The sequence below is a fragment of the Micropterus dolomieu genome, linkage group LG23 (genome assembly GCF_021292245.1).
Source record: "Micropterus dolomieu isolate WLL.071019.BEF.003 ecotype Adirondacks linkage group LG23, ASM2129224v1, whole genome shotgun sequence".
Lineage (NCBI taxonomy): Eukaryota > Metazoa > Chordata > Actinopteri > Centrarchiformes > Centrarchidae > Micropterus > Micropterus dolomieu.
Window position 1 is genome coordinate 18309144 of NC_060172.1, and position 20454 is coordinate 18329597.

The 20454-nt window shown below is 38.9% G+C and overlaps 2 protein-coding genes across 2 annotated transcripts in view; one reads left to right on the forward strand and one right to left on the reverse strand.

Moving 5' to 3' along the window:
- Window positions 1-1743, reverse strand: part of vtnb (vitronectin b) — a 6372-nt gene extending 4629 nt beyond the window's left edge. Inside the window, exon 1 of the mRNA XM_046040472.1 lies at window positions 1680-1743. Within this exon, the coding sequence (XP_045896428.1) occupies window positions 1680-1743 (64 nt within the window). The remainder of the gene's footprint in view (window positions 1-1679) is intronic.
- A 6643-nt stretch (window positions 1744-8386) lies between these two features.
- slc13a2 (solute carrier family 13 member 2) lies at window positions 8387-20448 on the forward strand. The gene is made up of 12 exons (XM_046039624.1): window positions 8387-8393; window positions 9374-9546; window positions 9967-10103; window positions 10970-11226; window positions 11321-11498; window positions 11608-11730; window positions 15456-15656; window positions 16869-16969; window positions 17133-17248; window positions 18088-18249; window positions 18344-18481; window positions 19755-20448. The coding sequence occupies exons 1-12, from the start codon at window positions 8387-8389 to the stop codon at window positions 19884-19886; spliced, it is 1725 nt and encodes a 574-aa protein (XP_045895580.1). The 3' UTR covers window positions 19887-20448.
- Window positions 20449-20454: the final 6 nt, after the last annotated feature.

A 20454-nucleotide genomic window follows, 5' to 3' on the forward strand; every position in this document is an offset into this window, starting at 1 on the left:
AAAAAAAAAAAACCAAACAAAAAACATGGGCTATATGAAGGACTGAGAAAAAAACATTTTTTTATTAAAAAATATACAAAAAGTAAAAACACTTAAATACAGCACTCAATAACCTAAACTACTATTAATAACAAAACAGAAAAACATGACTCGTGTCATGAAAAAAGAGTTCCTTATATTATTGTTTATTGTTTTTTTAATCATTATTATTATTTTTTTTTTTCCTTTTTTTTTTTTATTTGAAAATAAATAATCTAGATTGAATTGACAGATGGGGAAAACTCGCTTCTAATAAAATATTAAATTAAAAAACGCTTAGATTTCGGAAAAAAATACAATCCTTTTTTAACCTTTTGGCTTCCCGTACATTCAGTTGCGCTTCTAGCTCGTATTCACTTCTGTTGGTACGTATCACGTATGGTAACTGGGCAAAACTACGCATGATTTGTTGTAGTATGATTGCATAAAGGAAGGAAACAGGAATTCCGGTAGGGAACAGAATCGACTGACGTGCAGGCAGCGCTGCAGCAGTGCAGCCACTTAAACAGAGTTTGCCCTTCCCCTACTGACTTTCACTTTCGGTGCCCGAATGGAAGTGAATGAGGCTTTGCGATCGCGATTATTTTTTTATTTTATTTTTTTTTCTCGGAAGGGCGAGTCGGAAGGGCAACTTGAGTCAGGAAAGGCAAACGGGCAGTTGCCCGGGCAACCAGAGCAACCCCCCTGTGCACGTCCCTGACTTGAAATATAAAAAGTAGGCTAAGTAAGCTAGTGTTCCTTGTACAGAAAAATGGGCCCATTGACTGATATATTACATGATTAAAATAGTTTATTTATAGTTACCAGTTACTTGACTGGTGGTTCCCAACCTAGGGGTCTGGCCACTCAAGTGGGTCACAAGATAAATCTGAGGGGTTGTGAGATGATTAATGGGGAAGAAAGAGTTGTGCTACACAAATCTGTTTTGTATTTTATTTTTTCCTTTTCTCTAATCTTTGGGGTTTATTGGTGAACTATTTTATAATTGTACCTATTCCAGCCTCAAATTGTTATTTAAATGAATGCTGTGTATGCAGAAAGATTTCATCCAGAATAAATACATCAGGCATTTTCAAGGTTTGAGGCTATGGGCCCAATTTATTTAGTTAATTTTGCTCAAGTCCTAGATGCCTAAGGGATCATGATTATATTCTTTTTGACAAACTTCAGACCACACCAAATACATAAAAAGAAGTCTGTCCTAAGGCATTTATTGTTTCTGACAATAAAATTACCCCAATACTTTATCTCTGAACTATCTCTTTAACCAAATTACACACACTTAAGATATTCTACGTGATCTCCTTTTCATTTCTAATTTAATATTTTTTTACTGAGCCTTCCCTGGAACAGTTTGGAGCCCCCCTGTGTATTTCAGAGGTTTTCAAAGTGGGAGGCCTGGCTCCCACTTTGAAAACCTCTGAAATACACAAAACAAACGTCACATTGTTTTCTTAATGTTCTAATGAATAGTATGGTAAAGGCATGGGAAAGTACTTGATTATTTCCTTTAAAGGTAATACAATTTACAGCACTTAAAAGTACAAATTACTTCTCGAGAGGTAAAACGATTTGCTGACTCCTTGACTTTTAAAGTCTATCGACTATAATTAAATTAAAAGACAATCTGGAAGACTTACCTTCCACAGCAAAGGTGGTGTTCAGCAGGAGGACGAGGCCCAGCAGGACCACTGCTGGCTTCATGCTGACTCACAGAAAATAATGCAATAATTTAAAACAAAAAACTTAAAAGGTGCAATTTTAATTCAGAAGAGAATTGTACGCTATTCTGCCTGTTCACACCAACTACATTCAGGAGAGTTTGAGCTGAGTGCCCCACTTTGGGGTGCAGAATTGAGTGCAGATGATCAATAGATATTTTTTCAGAAGCTGTTGACCCCCCCCCACCGCCGTCTGTTTTCCTGATTGGTCAACACTCTGCTGTGATAATCATTAAACCGGGATGGCTGATCTCTGTCCTGTCTGTCCCAGAAACATCGTCCTAACATGATCATTTTAGGCCACAGTTTGTACCCACTTGCTTTCCAGTCATCTGGGAAATTTAACATCCACTATCAGCTTGTTTATTTTTATTTATTTTTTTTTTAAACAAGACAGGTAATTACAATAAATATTGCATTGATGGTCTTTTTAACTGAGTGCTTCTGCATTGTAAACCAGGACTACAAACTGCAAAAGTGTGCTATTGTCTCGTAAAGTCAATATATACTGTATTCTGGGAGAGTAACTTAGAGAGTAAGGGGAAAGGGTATCTGAGTTCAAACATTGCGTAAACAGGGCAGTCTTTTTCCTCTATTGATCTCTGGTGTAAAAGAAAATCAACCCTAAAGCAGACACAAGGCCTTCTTCCAAATTTAGCCCTGAAAACTAGAGTGGCGTATTAAAACATGAGATGCAACAAGAAAACTGTAGGATATTTTTAAAATCTGTATACTACTATTATTCTGGACTATGACCAACATGAGATTGTCTGACAAAAATTAATAATTGGATTCAGCACCATGGAGAGACGCATAGGCTGAAACCAGCACCTCACCACCAGGCAGATTGAAAGATGTTGTTGTTTTAAATAAAATACAAAAAAAAGAGAGGTGGATTTTAGCTTTCCTCATTACTCTAAAAGTGAAGCATGTCTCGCCCAGTAGCACCAGTCCAACAGTTGGTAAACCAGTACAAACAATGAAGGAGGTTAGATGGGGTTTAAAAATGTATTTGTCTTCTGTGATAGTGTGAAAACTGCCTGTAAACCTGGTGAGGACAGATTATTAGGGCACGTGGACTTTGGTTTTCTGTGGAGCCTGTGTCAGTTAGTGACCTGGGTTGCTGCCATGTCTCCATTAGCTGTCAATTAATAAGCCCCACACTGAAAAACATAGAAATGAGTGTTGTATAATCCAAAGAATTGTTGTTTATTTTGAGATTCAGCAGCAAAGTGTAGTCATGTTTGTTTTTTTGGAGGACAAGTAGAATCAGAATCAGAATCAGCTTTATTGCCAGGTTATGTACATGTAGAAGGTGGATATGATATACAGGTACACATACACATACATGCATACATGTACACAGTGTGATGGAGCATAGTGCAAAGGATGCTGGAAAAAATAAATAAGACCTATGACCTTATGACCTGAGGTAGGTTTATTGGTATACAATATATACAATGACATAGTATGAACAGCACTGAAATAGAGAATGGTGAATAAATAAATAATAAGTGGAAACCAGTAAACAGGTGGCTGATTAGAAGCAGCAGAACCCAAATTTCCTGACATCTGTAAAGCTCTCATTGTTTGATAATTCACTTGTGAAGCCTAAATACGACATTCATAAAAACATACAAAATATTGAAATTCAATTGATGGTTTATTTAATGGTCATTTATCCACATTTTATAAGACAATTTTACTCAATTATACTCTGTTACCCTAAACAATACAGTCCATTTTTTTAAGAGTTACATTTTACATTTACATTTACAACAGCACCCATGTACTGATTTAAAAAAAAATAGTCACTAACTTGTATACAAACAAACTTCATTCTCCATGCATATGAACATTTTAAATGCTGTTTGTGATTTGACATAAGCACTTGTTTGGGTTTAATATGGTTGAAGGTGTGCTTTATGACTTAATAGAAGCTATTTCTGGCCTTATCTCACATATGAAGTGCAGGAAACAATTATAAAACAGAGAGTTCTCAGTAGTTTCCACGTGCAAGATCGTAAAAAAACTACAGTGATATGTTTCTTACGTATATATTACATAAGTTAACTGTTCTCACCCTGCTCTTTATTTACAGACTTATTATAACAACAGTTTAATTCATAACAGAAGTTATCACATTGCAGTTTTCATCCAGAGCAGGTCTAGACCATACTCGTGGTAATATTATTTACAGAGACCCAACAATTCCCTGGTATCTGAGTTCAAACATTGTGTAACCAGGGCAGTCTTTTTCCTCTATTGATCTTTGGTGTAAAAAAACAACCCTATAGCAAACACAATTTAGCCCTGATAGCCCTGGCATATTAAAGAGAGAAAAATGTAGGATCTTTTTAAAAGTCCGTGGAATAACTGTTTTTTTACTATTATTATTTTGGACTATGACCAACGGGAGATTGTCTGACAGAAGTTAATAGATTCAGCACCATGGAGAGACGCAGAGACTGAAACCACCAGACAGAAAGAGTCTGCTGACAGTCTTCATCACTCTGAAAGTGAAGGATGTCTCGCACAGTAGCACCAGTCTAACAGCGGATAAACCAGTCCAAACAATGAAGGAAGTCAGATGGGTTTAAAAATGTATTTGTCTTCTGTGATAGTGTGAAAACTGCCTGTATGCCTGGTGAGGACAGATTATTACAGCATGTGGACTTTGGTTGTCTGTGAAGCTTGTATCAGTTAGTGACCTGGGTTGCTGCCAAATCTCCATTGGCTGTCTATTAATAAGCCACAGACAGAAATGTCTTACTGCTGATGAAAGTTGTGTTTCTGTTATACGTGTGATGTGCTTAGATTTAATATTGATATACTGATATTTGAGTCATTTCAGTGATTTCTGAAAGGAACTGTCTCCATGTAAGACACACAAAGCTAAAAACTCCATAAAATCATTAAATCAGAACAGAGATTTGTCCAAGATGTGACTAGATTGACGACACTCTGTAATTAAGGCACATAGAAACTGAAATAAAAAGCAAAAAAATATAAGTCACAGCTTTTATTACTTTGCACAAAACCCAGGTGGATACTGTAGTGTGTTAGCAAACATGATGAAACTTGTCCACAGGTTTGGAGGTGTTTTTTATTTGACTTGTTTTCACTTAACCCTCTGTAAAATGGCAAATCTGAGGTTTTTTCACTTTGGTTTCTGACTAAGCAAACAAGATATTGTGTTAATTAGGAGGTGCTGGTAGACAGATTTTGTAACCATTGACAGAGCCAGGCTAGCTGCTAAGCTAATTTAGCCAGCTTTATCAAACTATTCCTTTGAAGTGAGCCCATGTAATGGAAAATGTTTAACAGTAAAACATAGGGGAGAGAAATTAAATCAGCAAACTGACTCAGTAATATCAGTTACACAGCAATATAGCTAACATGTTAGCCACCATAAGCTACTGGTCATGCCTGTAGCGCAAAACCTTTGAGTGTAGTGCATAAAACAAGGTTGCTTATTGATTAGGCTAACTAACACATGCCAGACAGACCTATTGCTCTGCTGTACTTACAATACAGAGTTAAAATGCTCTGTATCTTTACTTTGCAGATTTTGTGCACCTTTCGCAGACCCTAAGCAGCTACACGCACCTATTTGTTTCTTTCAGCTCAGTTGGTGCATGCACAGCACCTGACCTTTGGTTAAGAGCTCCTTAAGTTGATAAAACTATCTATTGTTTGGCAATCTTTCTCCCCATCTGTCATCCCTCCACCTCTCTCTACCTTTACTGCTACCTTTATTTCTTTCCCAATAGCTTAGTCTGTCTCTCTATCAAGGATTGAGATCTCTTTGGTGTTGAGTTAATGTTTGATATGTTACAAGAGATAGAAAGAGTAGATTGTGATCATTTTAAGTCTCATTACCTCAGATGTTCCCTGTGGAGCACATCTCTGCTTTCTCTCCAGCTTCACTTGTGCTTCACCCTTAGCTCACCTGACCTTGCTGTGTAGCTTAATTTTTACCTGTCTGCCTCTCTGTCTTTTCTTACCAGGGGCCACTTGGTGTTTATCTTGATCAGCTGTTTGTTCTGAGTTACCTGGGAGACTTCTGGATAGTTTTTTGCCACTGGGTTACCTGTCAGTTTTTCCTGGAGAATAATGGGTATTTGGTTGAAGTGGCTATGGTACCACAGAAACTACTTCATCATTATCTTCACTCCAATTGTACTCCTTCCCCTGCCTCTCATCAGCTTTACATCGGTGAGTGTGTGTGTGTGCTTGGAATTAATGTTTTTACACATCTGTGTTTTCCAGAGTCTAAAATATGTAATAGTTGTTGTTTGACTGTGGCTAAAGATATTTGTAAGTACATGTCAGAAAGATACATTATGGAAACAACAGCACTTATTCCTTATGCCTGGCTAATACTCTCATGTTTTTTCATGTGGTTTTACATGTATGTCCTGAGCATCTGATATCATTTGAGAACAAGCTGTTGAATTAATCTTCAAAGTTTCAAACAGTTATTTCATAGTACAATACAAATAAATTAACAATCAAACTTCTGAAACTTTCAGGTGGCTTTATAGTTGCAACTAGTAATTTGTCTCTAAAATTTCAAGAAACATTACTGTGCATGTGTCAGTAGCTCAATTGGTAAAATCAAGTAAATTTCACACTAGAGACAAAGTGTTTGATGTTGTGTGGGTTTTAACTAACAAATACGTTTGCCTTCACAATTATTTGAAAGATGCTACAATCAAATAATATCACATTATGGTTTAAATTTAACCCATAAAATAATTTTTAAAAAGTGAAAGGAAAATCAGACTGTTTTTCACTTTTAAGAATTAGAATTGAGTGGAAGTGGATTTTATGTGAAATGCGGTTGCCTGCAGCTATAAAAGTCAAACTGACAAAGGAAATATTGAGAATACGCATCTACACTATATCAGAGTCTAACATTACCTAACTTTATATTAACGTAATTATTCTTTGGCTTATGTGTAACCATTGAATGTCGGCTGCATGTATCACTCATTACGTCTCCAATCCAAATCACTTAATCCGAAAGAAAGATAATGTCTGTCTCCAGGGCCAAATTCCTAACATGATTACGAGAAACACAGTCACCTTAAAAACCCTGTGAGTGACATAGGTTACCCATTATGTGTTCAAATGCTGCAACTGGACAACTTATTTCATCAGTATATTGATTTGCTTGATTCTTTTATTTTTAAACTATTTACAAAGGCTTCATTACAACACAGAGACTTACAGTACCAACAAAGACACATTAAGATGGCTGCCTCCCGATGCAGTTTTGTAAGGGGTTATATGCCAGACTCTTTTTTTGGCTAGGAGTAGTGACTTCCTGGAGTCTTGTACTGATACCTGTTGATTGCTTGGCAACTGCTCTTATATAAGAAATAGTTTTTTTGTACAAATTAAACAATACAACATTTTTATTAGTGTGCTTTAGAGGTACTGGTAGGCACATTTAGTTAAGACTACGCTTGGCTTAGGTGTGGTTTTGCTCACCTGTGAGTGTGCGTGCCCAATGTACAAGGCTGAGTCCTTACTGCAGCAGCCCTTTGCTCCGTCCCTTTGCTGCATGTCGCCCCCCATTTCTCTCTCTATCCACTTTCCAATCCAATAAAGACTAAAAATGCCCCACAAATGGTAATAACAGTAATCCATACCATATGTATATGTGGGAAAAAAAGGACAACTTTGTTTCCTGTTGAGCGACAGACGTAACCTATTAAACAGCCTTCTTTATCAAGCCTAGAGTATAGAGTATGTAGCATAGTGTAATAATATTATACTATATGGACCCAGGTCACTCACTACTTAGCCAATGCCAATGTTAGCTAATCAGTTTTAGAATAATCAGCCAAAGTTGCAACAGCAGTTGGGAACTATGCTAGGCTACAAGTTTAGACTGACAGCAGTAGCTGACGGTCTCATTTTATGATAGCGTTACAAGTATGTTATTTTCATCATCGTCATCATTGCATGGCACACACACTACCTCCCTGCACTCTCCCTCAGTCCTTGTGTCCCTGCATGCTACTCCCTGCATACCGGTTCAACTATACCTTCATCCTGCTCACTCTGTTCCTAGGCTTCCTTGTCACACGTGCAGCAATTTTCTCCCCACCAGATCTTCGACAACTGTCACTTGATGGACTCCAGCTTCACATCAAGTCCTGCACCTGCCTCTGCCTTTGACCGGCTAACCGTAACACCACCCTAACCCTAAATATCACCAATCTAACTCTGGTGGGGAAATAAATAATGCGTAAAACACCTCCTCCTCTGCCTGGCAGTGGCCTTGGCCAGCCACTGTTTCCTCGGCCAGCCACTGTTTCCTCGGCCAGTCACTGTTTCCTCCCTCCATGCTGCAGCAAACATATCTGTAATTTTTGCACATTTAGTGGCATCCGCTTCTTGATTCTTACTTTTTTTGGCCTACAACTTCTCCACACACTTCTTTTTGCATTTGCACCATCTTGACAACTCAGAAACAGAGAGGACAGCGGGGGAGAGGTGGGACCGGCCCTGTAAGAGATGAGACTGGGCCAGCAATACTTTATAATTTTTTAATAATTTTTTATATTAAAATTTTAAATATTGGCCCCAAGGTGCGCCAGCCTACCAGGAAAATGCCCAGTATGACAGATTACCAGTCCAGCGCTGCGCAATAGTAAAGAAGGTTATAGTTATAAATTATAGCAACAACAGTAACTCTTGCTGTATGCATGTATGTGTAATAAGTAATTTCATGAAAGTGTTACAAAAATTAATATATCTTAAAATGTTTTATCTTACTTTATTTTCAATTCAATTTTATTTATATAGCGCCAAATCACAACAACAGTTATGTCACAGTGCTTTTCATTAAAGAGCAGGTCTAGACCGTACTCTGTGATGATATTTACAGAAGCCCAACAGTTCCCACCAAGAGCAGCACTAGGCGACAGAGGCAAGGAAAAACTTCCTTTTAAGACGCAGAAACCTCGAGCAGAACCATGGCTCAGGGTGGGCGGCCATCTGCCTCGACCGGTTGGGGGTGAAGGAGAGAGAGGGAGAGAGAGAGCAGTAGAGGAATAGAGAGAAAAAGAGAGGGATGTAAGGAGAGAGAGAGGGGAGGGAGGCAGCCTACACAATATACACACAGAGGTACAGACAGTGAAGGTGATGTTGCTATAGACTAAATGAAAAATGGTACAGATATTTATAATAGTGTTAATGGTAACAATCGTAATTTTGTGTTTTAAAAGTGCAAAAGTAGACACTCAAAGCTGCTGAGCTTTGTGGCAGTCAAACCTTTTGTGTCAGGCAGTTTAAACAGTCTTTATGAAACGTGATTTTACTGAGGACCCATAAAGAGTTATCTTCTGAGACGAGATTAAGGATTCCTGCTATCTGCATCTGTAAAATTGTATGGCCTTTTAAAGAGAGGCTGGAGATAAAACAAAGAACATGAAAGCTGAAATACTGTATTTACTGTAAGTGTGTGCCTGTCTCTGCTTCTGTGTCTGTCTGTGCCAAACATCTTTATCTATCTAATCTTTACACATCTAAGCATATTCCAGATGTAAAATGACAAAATGCTCCACTGATGATGTGATGTTTGTCTATTTTCATAGAGAATTTAGCCTCAACAAGTGTGTGTGTGTGTGTGTGTTTACAGCAAGCGAGATGTGGTTATGCTATCATCCTCATGGCTCTGTACTGGTGTACAGAGTGTATGCCTCTGGCTGTGACTGCCCTACTGCCTGTTGTCCTCTTCCCTATGCTGGGCATCATGAAGGCTGGAGAGGTTCTGTCCTTATTTACACTTCTGTGCTTCATTATGTCATTATGCTTATGTTCTTATATTTGTCTTTGCATGGCCCCCAAGACCAGATCAAGTTCAGCAAGAGAACAGCTAAGGGACACCAGGAGAACAGGACCAAATAGAGTACAACAGAATAGAATTTGTCTTAGATAATGAACCACTGCATACTGAAAGTGGTGATTTTACCTTTCAGTCAGTTATTTTTAGGGGGCATCGTACCTTTACAGACATGAAAAAATCGGCTGCTCACAGTGTTTTACTTTTATTGCCCATAAATTGATGATACATTTCCTGTGTATTAGACTTGAGGTTCACAGGTTACAACAACAGTTGAACAACCTGTTGAATTTGTTTTATTTGATTCCTACGCTGAAGATATTCTCTGTGTGTGGTCTGTTTCAGGTGAGTATTGAATATCTGAAAGACTCTAACATGCTGTTCATCGGTGGCCTGTTGGTGGCCATCGCAGTGGAGCACTGGAGCCTTCATAAGCGCATCGCAATCCGAGTTTTGCTGCTGGTTGGTGTTCGTCCAGCCCTGTAAGAAAGCCTTGTGATAAAGCTCACCTGTGTAAACTACAGCAGGCAGCAGAAAGAAAGCTGTGTATAGATGCTCAATAGAGCCTGCAAGGATCTTTATAGTACTGACTTGTTAACTTCTTTCCACGTCACATTAAAATATGTCACAAATGCTCAGTTCAGCATTTTTCATGATAATGTGTGTGTCTTCAGGATGATAACACTGTACACTGTGATTCTTCCTCTACAACTATCAGGAGCATCAACTGCAAAAAACATACATCTTAACAAGTTAAACTTAAGAAAAGCATTAGACTTGCAAATAGATAAAATACAAGCAAATAAGAAAGCAGCTTCATACAACACATGCGCGGCATTTAAAACACACTGCAAAAACAGAAAACACAGCCAGATACAGAAATGGCGCAACTGGGCCTTCAAGACTCACATTTCCGAAAACAAAAAAGAAAGAAAATATTTTGAGTAAAAATGTTTGGGTGAAATTATTCAATTATTCATCCATTTCAGTTTCCCTTGTTTTGGGACCTTGGGAGAAAATAGTTCCAGCATATTGAAAAACAACAGAAGACAGACGCAATACTATTTTAGTACTGAATGACAACATTTTCATTTTTTGCATTGATAAATTACAGACTCTCATAAAATACAATTTCATTGCGATGTTACAGTAATTTTGCTTAATTTTTTGTTTTTGAAAAAACAGATGATGTTGTGAAGCTGCACGACAAAATGAATTTCAAAACATTTTTAAATAAATGTTAGCTGCTACATAACTCTTTGAATAAGATCTGATCATAACTCATAACTACTACTGTTCTCATTATCCCTATTATCATATTCACTCCTTTTACTACCCTCTCACACAGGTTAATGATGGGCTTCATGAGCGTCTCGTCCTTCCTGTCCATGTGGATCAGCAACACAGCCACCACGGCCATGATGCTGCCCATTGCCCATGCCGTGCTGCAGCAGCTGAAAGCCACAGAGGCTCGGGCAGACGAACAAGATTTCCAGGATGCAGCCGAGGACAACCCTGCATTTGAGCTTGAGATGAGAGAAACTAAAGAGGAAATAACAGGCATTAAACAGCCAGACACCAAGTGTCATCTGGAGAACAGTGCGGGTAAGTAGAAATGTCTGCTAGATAGATGAGTCTATGGTCTTCTGGACAGTAACCTGTCCAATAACTTGCACTTACTGAATTTCTTGGGCTCCAGATCAACATGAGTGTAGTCGAGAAGCAATGCAGGAGTCCAGGAGAAAAGCGATGGAGGCCAAGTATGAGCATCTGACCAAAGGGATGAGTCTGAGTGTGTGTTACTCTGCCAGCATCGGTGGCACGGCCACACTCACCGGCACGACCCCTAACCTTATCCTTAAGGGTCAAATGGACAAGTAAGGCTTTAATAAACAAAGGACAATAATATTAAAGATATGCAACGGCTGATTGTCCTGTTTGTATCTCTTTTCCTCCTCTTATCTCTCCATCTTATCTTTTGTGAAGGCTATTCCCTGGGAATGGTGATGTGATCAACTTTGCCAGCTGGTTCGGCTTTGCTTTTCCCAACATGGTGATCATGCTGGTGTTGACCTGGCTCTGGCTTCAGTTAATTTTCCTGGGCTTCAAGTAAGGCAACTTCAGCCTATAATATGTACAGTACAGATGTGAGCAATGAAGACAAGCATGTTTTCCCTCATACTCAGCATCATGTTTAAATGTTCAAACTGAAACTATTTGTGTGATCCAAAATCCTTATAGGTCATTTTTTGTGTGTTTTTGGTGAACTGATCCTTTAAAGAGGAAGCTGTATTTATACTACAAAACACTTAGAACACACTATATAAATTCTTCAACATTTTGGGAAATTTTTCCTTTCTGGCGGAAAGTCAGAATAGAATGTCCATTAAATATGAAGCTACAGTAAGAAGCCTGTTAGCCTAGCTTAGCACAAAGACTGGAAACAGGAAAACAGCTAGCATCTGTCAGAAGATAATAAAATTTAAATTACATTTACATTTACTCATTTGGCAGACGCTTTTATCCAAAGCGACTTACATTTGAGGAACAACATACAAGCATCAACAAAGCATCAAATACCATCTCCAAACACACTCATGTAATTAATGTTACTCACTGGTCAATAGGAGGTAAATGTGTGTGATGCTTTACAATGTGTCCAAGGGGGGTCATGTCTTTTATTGTTTTACAACTTGTGCCTGGCTGTACCAGGACATGATTGACTTCACAATAGATTGAGATTGAGTGTTCTCCAGAAACAACAAGAAAGACAACATTCCAGTTCCAGTGGTGAGATAGTGCTGACCCTGAGATTAGGATAAAAACTGCATGTGCTGAGACACTGCAGCTCACTCGGAAGATACTCTCATGCGTGTGTCCCAGTGAGTTCCTTCTGCAGAAGACTTGAATAAAATTCACATAAAGTGTTTGCCTAAGCTATTTATTTGAAAACTCGAATTGCCATCACATAGCACATATCGCATCAATGGGGTAAATACCTAGGGAAAGAACCAAGTCCAGTTGCCCTTGATTTTAACCTTCGTTGGATAACTATGACCTGGATGACTGAGAATCTTCATAGACATCTAGGGAAAGAAGTAAGAGTTAACAAAAAGTGCAATCAATACAGGATAATTGTAGGGGAAAGAAGAAGAAGAGCACATGAAGTGCATGTTAGATATTAGGAGTTAGACGTGTTATAAGAGAAAGTGTTCTCAGAAGAGATAAGTTTTCAAGAGCTTCTTGAAATTAGAGAGGGACGCCCCTGCTCTGATGGCGTGTGGTAGCTCGTTCCACCATCGTGGTGTCACAGATGAGAACAGCCGGGACTGGGATTGCTTTGTGTGTAGGGATGGCAGAGCCAGGCGGCGTTCGATGGAGGAGCGTAGTGGCCGAGAAGGAAGGAGTTTAGGTAGATAGGTGCAGACCCAGTAGTCACTCTCTATGCAGCGTTAGTGATTTGAATTTGATTCGGGAGGCCGTGGGTAGCCAGTGGAGGTCACACAGTAATGGAGTGACATGAGTCCTTTTGTGCTGATCAAAAACCAGACCAGATGCATTCTGAACCATTTATAGGGGTTTCACTGCACAAGCTGGAAGACCTACTAGAAATAGGCATAGTCGAGGCGAGAGAAAACCATGTCCTGTACCAAAAGCTGGGTGGCATCCTTATTGAGGTATGGCCTGATTTTCCTTATGTTGTATAGAGCAAAGCGGCAGCGACAGCAGCAACATGGTCTGAAAAGGACAGATGGTCAATCATGACTTGAATTCTGACAGAGCAGTCTCGCTGCTTCCCCGTTGCCAGTTTCTGAGTAAACTTAAGCTAACCAGCTGCAGAGTAGACGTGAGAATGATATCAGTGTTCTCATCTGACTCTGTCTAAAAAGCAGATGAACATTTTTCCCTAAATGTCAAGATATTCCGTTAAGTGAAGAAATTGGAATAACTTACATGTACTTTATTTCCTGTGTATTATGAACAAGTTGCACACTGTCACTGCCTACTGGGACACTTGAATAGAAGGGAGCCACAGTTAATGCTATTAGTAACATGTGTGTTTCTTACCATGGCTAGTCAAATATCTGTGGTGATAAGAGCTATAAGGTATTTAATTACAGTTACACACACTGTCACTGTTACACTAATCTGTAACGGGTTTCATTATTCATTCATCATTAACTATAAGCAATACCCACTTTAGTAAAGTTAGGAAAAGTAGCTGGACTAAAATCCACTGACTCCAGCTTAAGCGCGTTACGACTGCGCCACGGTTGCCGGCTGCTTTACGTGGCTAGCGTTGAAAAATAGACGCACTGTGGCCGCGTCTTTTGGAGTCAATGCTTTTGAGTCCAAAAGACGCGGCCACAGTGCGTCTATTTTTCAACGCTAGCCACGTAAAGCAGCACAGAGCAGATCAAACCAGGCAGGAAGTCAGACACAGAACAGGAGTCTGTGGAGTCTCCCGATCGTAAAACAACAATAAACACGGTTAAAACGGACACAAAAAGAAATCATTTAACTATGTAGCCTACTTAATCATAGTAGAAGCACAAAATGCAAACACTGATTACCAAATCAACAAATCTAAACAAAAAAAGGCAGGCAAAATGCTCTGATTCTGAAATGATCTTCGGAAATGCTGCCTAAAGTTGACGGAACGAAACGGGGTCATAGAGGGCTGTGAAGAAGGTAGCAGTAAACAATAAGTAAATAATGTGGGGCAGGCTGCACACTCCGCTGCTGAAACGCTTCTGAGACGCTTCCAGCGGACTTTGATGCAGGTGTTGTGCCAAGGTAGTTATCCCCGACAGAAAGTGTTTCCCCTGCCGCGGGAGCCCGCGTGCAAATAGCGGTGAAGGCGGACCTTCGACTTCACCAAAGTGAATGAAAAATATACCATGTGGATTGACTGTCACCTTTTTCATGTCACCTGTATCAACATCACTAATCAGTTTAACACTTTGCTCGCCTCAACGTTACATTTCCTTGACTCGAAATGTACATTAAACTGAATGCAGCATGAAAAAGGTGACTGACTGAATCTAGCTTCTAAACAGTAACATGGATGACAAAGTGATTGACTACGTGGTCAGTTATAACATCACCAGACTATCGCGAAAATAAATGTTTGCTTTATGAGTGAAACTAAATGCTCGTCTTGTGTAGACATTCTCAGTTGAGTGCAATGAATAAATAATACGAAGTTCGGTAACACAAGCCTATAAAAACGTTTATAAGTGCTAGCTTGCTCTACACAAACCTCCTTAATAAAACAATACTAAAACGATAGATTAAACAATCCACATGGTATATTTTTCATTCACTTTGGTGAAGTCGAAGGTCCGCCTTCACCGCTGAATGTATGCGCGCTCCCACGGCAGGGGAAACACTTTCTGTCGGGGATAACTACCTTGGCATGACACCTGTCTATGGACGCATCAAAACCGCGGCATAACGCGCCGTAGCAGGAGTCAGTGGATTCCTATGGTCCAAAGAGCAGTAAAAAAGCACAAGCAATTATCAGGGACAAATCCAGGATACCATTTATTTTTGCTGCTGCTACCAGGTAAGTGATGTTGCACCATCAAGGCACACACCACTTGTTTTAAAGACAATTATAGACTTAAAAGTAATGAACTAACACATTTCAGTAGAGGAACTCATTCTATATAATGACCACACCTTGAAAAAGTGCTGTAAATCCACGTTCGGCCTACCTTAAAGTTTAACAAGTTCTTCGAACGTAGTCCACGCTAATAAATCTTAATAAACATTTCCTCGATTTGGTGACGAATCTGCAGCATCTTTGTACTTTGTACTTCTCTTCTCAGCCTGAAGGAGTCATTTGGCTGCGGCGTGAAAACCGACAGAGATAAGGAGGCGTATGCGGTAATGAAAGAGGAGTACAAAAAGCTGGGGCCCATGAAGTTTGCTGAAGGGGCGGTGCTCACGGTCTTTATACTGCTGGTGCTCCTGTGGTTCACTAGAGAGCCAGGCTTCATTCCCGGCTGGGCAGTGATCTTCCCTAAGGAGTGAGTTTCTTCACCTTCCTTCTAAAAGAATAAGTGTGGAAGCCCTGAGAAGCAAGTCAGAAACATTCTTGTAATCCATTTTTTTTGTCTAATCTAAATTGTTTTCTTGTGTTTGTGACTTAACAGTTGAATCTCGGCAAAGGAGAAGTGCTCACTAACACAGATTTTGACAGATTTGTGAACAATATTTGAGAGAAATACGCCTTTTGTGTACATAGAGAAAGTCTTAGATCTCATTAGATCTCTCTTCAGCTCATGATGAATGGGGGCAAAGAAAAAGTGAAGATTTGATTTTATAATTTTGTTTAGTGTAAGTTCCTTTTTTTCCATTTGTGAAACAGGTGAAAAATACATACATACATTTTTGTCAAGTTTGTTTTGTTGTAATACTAATTTCATCTCCAAAAAAGGGTGAAGTGCACAATGTTTCAAATAGAACTAAAAGCATTATGCATTTACTCCTATAAAGAACAAGGGGTGATGGTGGACTTCAGCCTCTTCTGGCTGAAACGAGAATGGAAAAAAGTCATAAACACAGGAAGAGAAAATAATTTACATCAGACTTACAAAAATGAATCACCAGATTCTTTTTTTTCTCACTTGCCTCTCAGGGCTTCGTTAGATAAGTGTGGTGATGTTCTATATTTTTCTTACTAGTGCAGCACCCATTCAAAGGGGCTGATGTGACACCTCCCTGCGCTTTTTAGATAGTGCTTGTTCACAATGTGTGTCTCACATTGGTCCTACACACAGCATTAATAACACTGAAACAACACAACAATGGCGGAGATCCTGCTATATTCTAGCTAGTGTGGCCTTGCATCACATTTTTATTTTCATGGTATATTTCTCAAGAGAAACATTAACTTCTTTCATTACCTGTTTTGTCTCCATAAAAAAAGCAGTTGTATACACACTCCAAAGAGCTTCTTTAAACCTAACACTCCTATTTGGTGATTTTTGACGATAACTCAGTTTCAGCAATTCACTACCTCATTGGACCGATGTTTTGTTAACCCATAGTCCTTCCTCTACTCTTCCACCTTGTGTCTCTTTAAACCCTGGTCCCCCAGTTAAATCTTTTGACCTCTTCATAAATGATGTAGCAGTTTTACATCAGTTCACACACATTTGCACTGTAACACCATGTGAAACTGAGCAGGAAACATTTCAGCAACATAATGTTTAATAACGTTATCTTGTGTCCTTCAGGTTTGTGTCAGATGGAACCATCGCTATTTTTATGTCAATGCTCTTCTTCGTCATCCCATCCCAGCTGCCCAGTTATAGAGGCTACGGTTACAACGATGCAGGTGATATTTTAACCCTACTAATCACATTTACGGAGAAAAAAATCCTCGATAATACAATACTTTAATGAAGGTTGTGTGACCTAAATTTGAGCTCAGCTGCGTATGACATTGCTCTTTTAAAGTAATTACTGTTTCATGTTCACATTTCATCTGTGTCTCATAGGTAAGATGGTGAAGTCTCCCCCCACTCTGCTGGATTGGCAGGTGGTCCACGAGCGAATGCCCTGGAACATCATCCTGCTGCTGGGAGGAGGCTTTGCTCTGGCTGCTGGCAGTGAGGTACGAACACTGTGTTTTCTCCTTTTAAGAAATCATATATTAGGTTTCTGCTGTAGGCTGTAGGCTCATGTGCTTATGTGCTATAACTAAAAAACTGGAACCTCACGATATATTTGGTAGTTTAAAAGGAAAGGAAAAGTTAAAAGGTCTCTAAAAAAAGACATAATCAACAGAAAATCTAAAATAAAATGTCATGGTACCACCTACACTGTTTTATTTATTGAAGTGATTTCTGGGATAGGCAGCACTTAATAGCATTGACTAACACAAACTCCAGCTGAGGCAGGTGTGATAGATGATATTTTCTACCAACACTGTATCAGGAGACAATGGTAAAACAATGTGGAAATGTGAATGGACTCGCTCATACTGAACCTACAGAAAACTATTATCTGAATCAGCACAGCTTCCCTTGGCTTTATGATTGTTTGCTGTCTGCCACTTTACTGTTTTGGTTCACTCTCATCACTCTCATACCATGGTTTTCAGACGCACATGGCATCTGATTTCAGCAACAACAAAAAAACTCTAAAAGCTCAGCACCAACAGCACACTGACAAAGTTAGCAACTAGCTGATGAACATGGTGGAGCCAATAAATCAAGTTGATGTTGAGATATTTCAGTGGTGTGAACAGCTGGTGGCTCTATATGAGGAGTGAGGGGATCATCAAAGTCTAGAATGAATACTCTGGTGAACATGAATGTATGTAACAAAATAGTTGTTGAAATATTTCAGTCTGGACTAAATTGGTGGCGCGACCAACAGACATTTCCATCCCTAAATGCTTGCATGGCTAATAGCAATCTCACAAAGAATGAACATTTTCTATATTTACAGGAGTCAGGTCTGTCCAAGTGGTTGGGACAGAGCTTGGCACCTCTGCAGCAAATCCCCCCCTATGCCATCTCGTTGCTGCTCAGCCTGTTGGTGGCGACATTCACCGAGTGCTCCAGCAACACAGCCACCACCACCCTGTTCCTGCCCATACTGGCCTCTATGGTGAACAGAACTCAGTTGTCCACATGCACATACACACAGGTGTTAACACAGCGCTTCCATGTATTAAACTGTGTTGTGTTGGCGTGTTTCTTAGGCCACAGCTATTAAGATACACCCGCTATACGTCATGCTGCCCTGCACCATCGCTGCCTCTCTAGCCTTCATGCTGCCTGTGGCCACACCACCCAACGCCATCGCCTTCTCATTTGGAAGCCTCAAAGTCATCGACATGGTGAGAATTACACACATATGTAGTCCGTAATACACAATCTACAAATATCATGTGAACAAGGTTTAGAGGTGAAGTATGATTGATATATATACGTGATCTAGTTTAAAAGAAGAAGTCTTTTTTTTTAAATTGTAGAGAGGGAAACGTCCTTTACATTGACTGTAGAAAAATATAGTTGCAGGACAGATAACTGAGGCTCTTTCTTATTGACTTCAGTATTGTGTTATGGTGTTTGCACATATATGTGCTCAGACAAGGAACAGTCAATCATCAATCCATGGATTTACCTACATCTGGCCCATTGTATTTAAAAAAGTTTTTATTTGTGTGAGTTCCTCAATATCTCCAGTAAAGGTATCAGTAAGTATTTATCATTTACAAATCTAAAATATGGATGAAATAATAAAGGATATTGGCTGAGAATTCAGTACCACATTGACAAGTGCAGACAATGAAGCTGTATTGAAAATGATTGCAAATAAAATCTATGCCAGCTTAATTCATGTTGTTTCATATCAAATGTAGAGGCTAAAACAACCCTATTTTTAATTATTCATGATATTTTATACAATCAGAGCGTTTTCCTATATGAGACCATTTATAAGTTGTAAGAAATTAGATGAATAGTTGTCTCTCTTTGGCCTGTGAGGAGTAGTACCAGCTGAAAGTAGGAGGAGTTTCACTTTAATCTTTCACTGAAATCCAAAATTTCACTTTTAGCAGTTTGATGAATACAGGCCCTAATTTAAATGTGTTTAAAATAACCATTTTCTTACCTTTTTTAAGATCTACCCTTGTTCACCAGATATAAACTGTTTGTGAACATCAGCGTTCTTTTTAATACCACATTGAATGCAATTTCATTCCTGCTTCATAATCATAAAGGTCAAAGTCTGACAGAATGATGGACAACCAGTAGCCTAAGGATGACAGTGCCTAGAATTAATTATTATTAAATCACATTTCTAAGGATATGATTAATTTAATTAACGCAACCTGGACCCAGATCAGTGTCAGAAAATAGATGAATGGATTAACCAATTGTAAATTATTATTTAATTTAGGTACATTCAAGTGTTTTGCTCAAATTGCTACTTGCCCATTATGGGATGCAGTAGTGAAAGTATTTGCTATAGCCTCCTGCGTATGATCCACAGTTGCAACAATCACACTTTAATTTATAGGTGTTTAAACTAAATTCAATGCCATTCATTGCTGCAGATACCCTGTTCTTTTAACTTGACTCATGCTGTATATATATCTGTTCCTTCAGGTGAAAGCTGGATTCATTCTGAATATCATTGGGATTTTGACCGTTAATTTAGGCATCAACACCTGGGGATACGCCATGTTTGACATGGGCACCTTTCCTGTGTGGATCAACGGTACAAATGACAAACCTTGATTATGGGAGGACTGAAATGGAAATTGAAAATGACACAGAATTGGATTTTAAAGCCCCTGAAAACTTGACTTGAAATCTAAAAGTATTTAAAGTATATAAAGTATTTTTCTAAAATATATATTCATGACTTAATGAGCAACAGTCAAAATCTTTCTTTTAGGTATTATTTCTGAAGAGTTTAACAGCCAAACCCTCAGCTATTCTGCTGTATCTGTGGGTGCGGTTTGATTTGATTGACAGTTACAGTAACAACCAACCAGGTGTCATGCTCATTCACATTTTGCTCAATCCTGATTGGTGCATGTAGATACATGACATCACCTTTTTCAGACTGAGTCCCACCCACTTAAGACCAGCACAAATGAACACACACAAATCCAGAAATTTCATGAATGAAGGAACATAAAATCATTCAAACTTTGAAAGAAAATGTGTGTGCTCATGTAGGATCCTATACAGGGTAGATAAACAAATCTACCTTTTATCACTAATAAGAAGCTGATTGAGAAAAAAGGTTTCGGGGCTTTTAAAGTAAAGAAGTGTTTAAGTTGCAGAAGCTTTGATTATT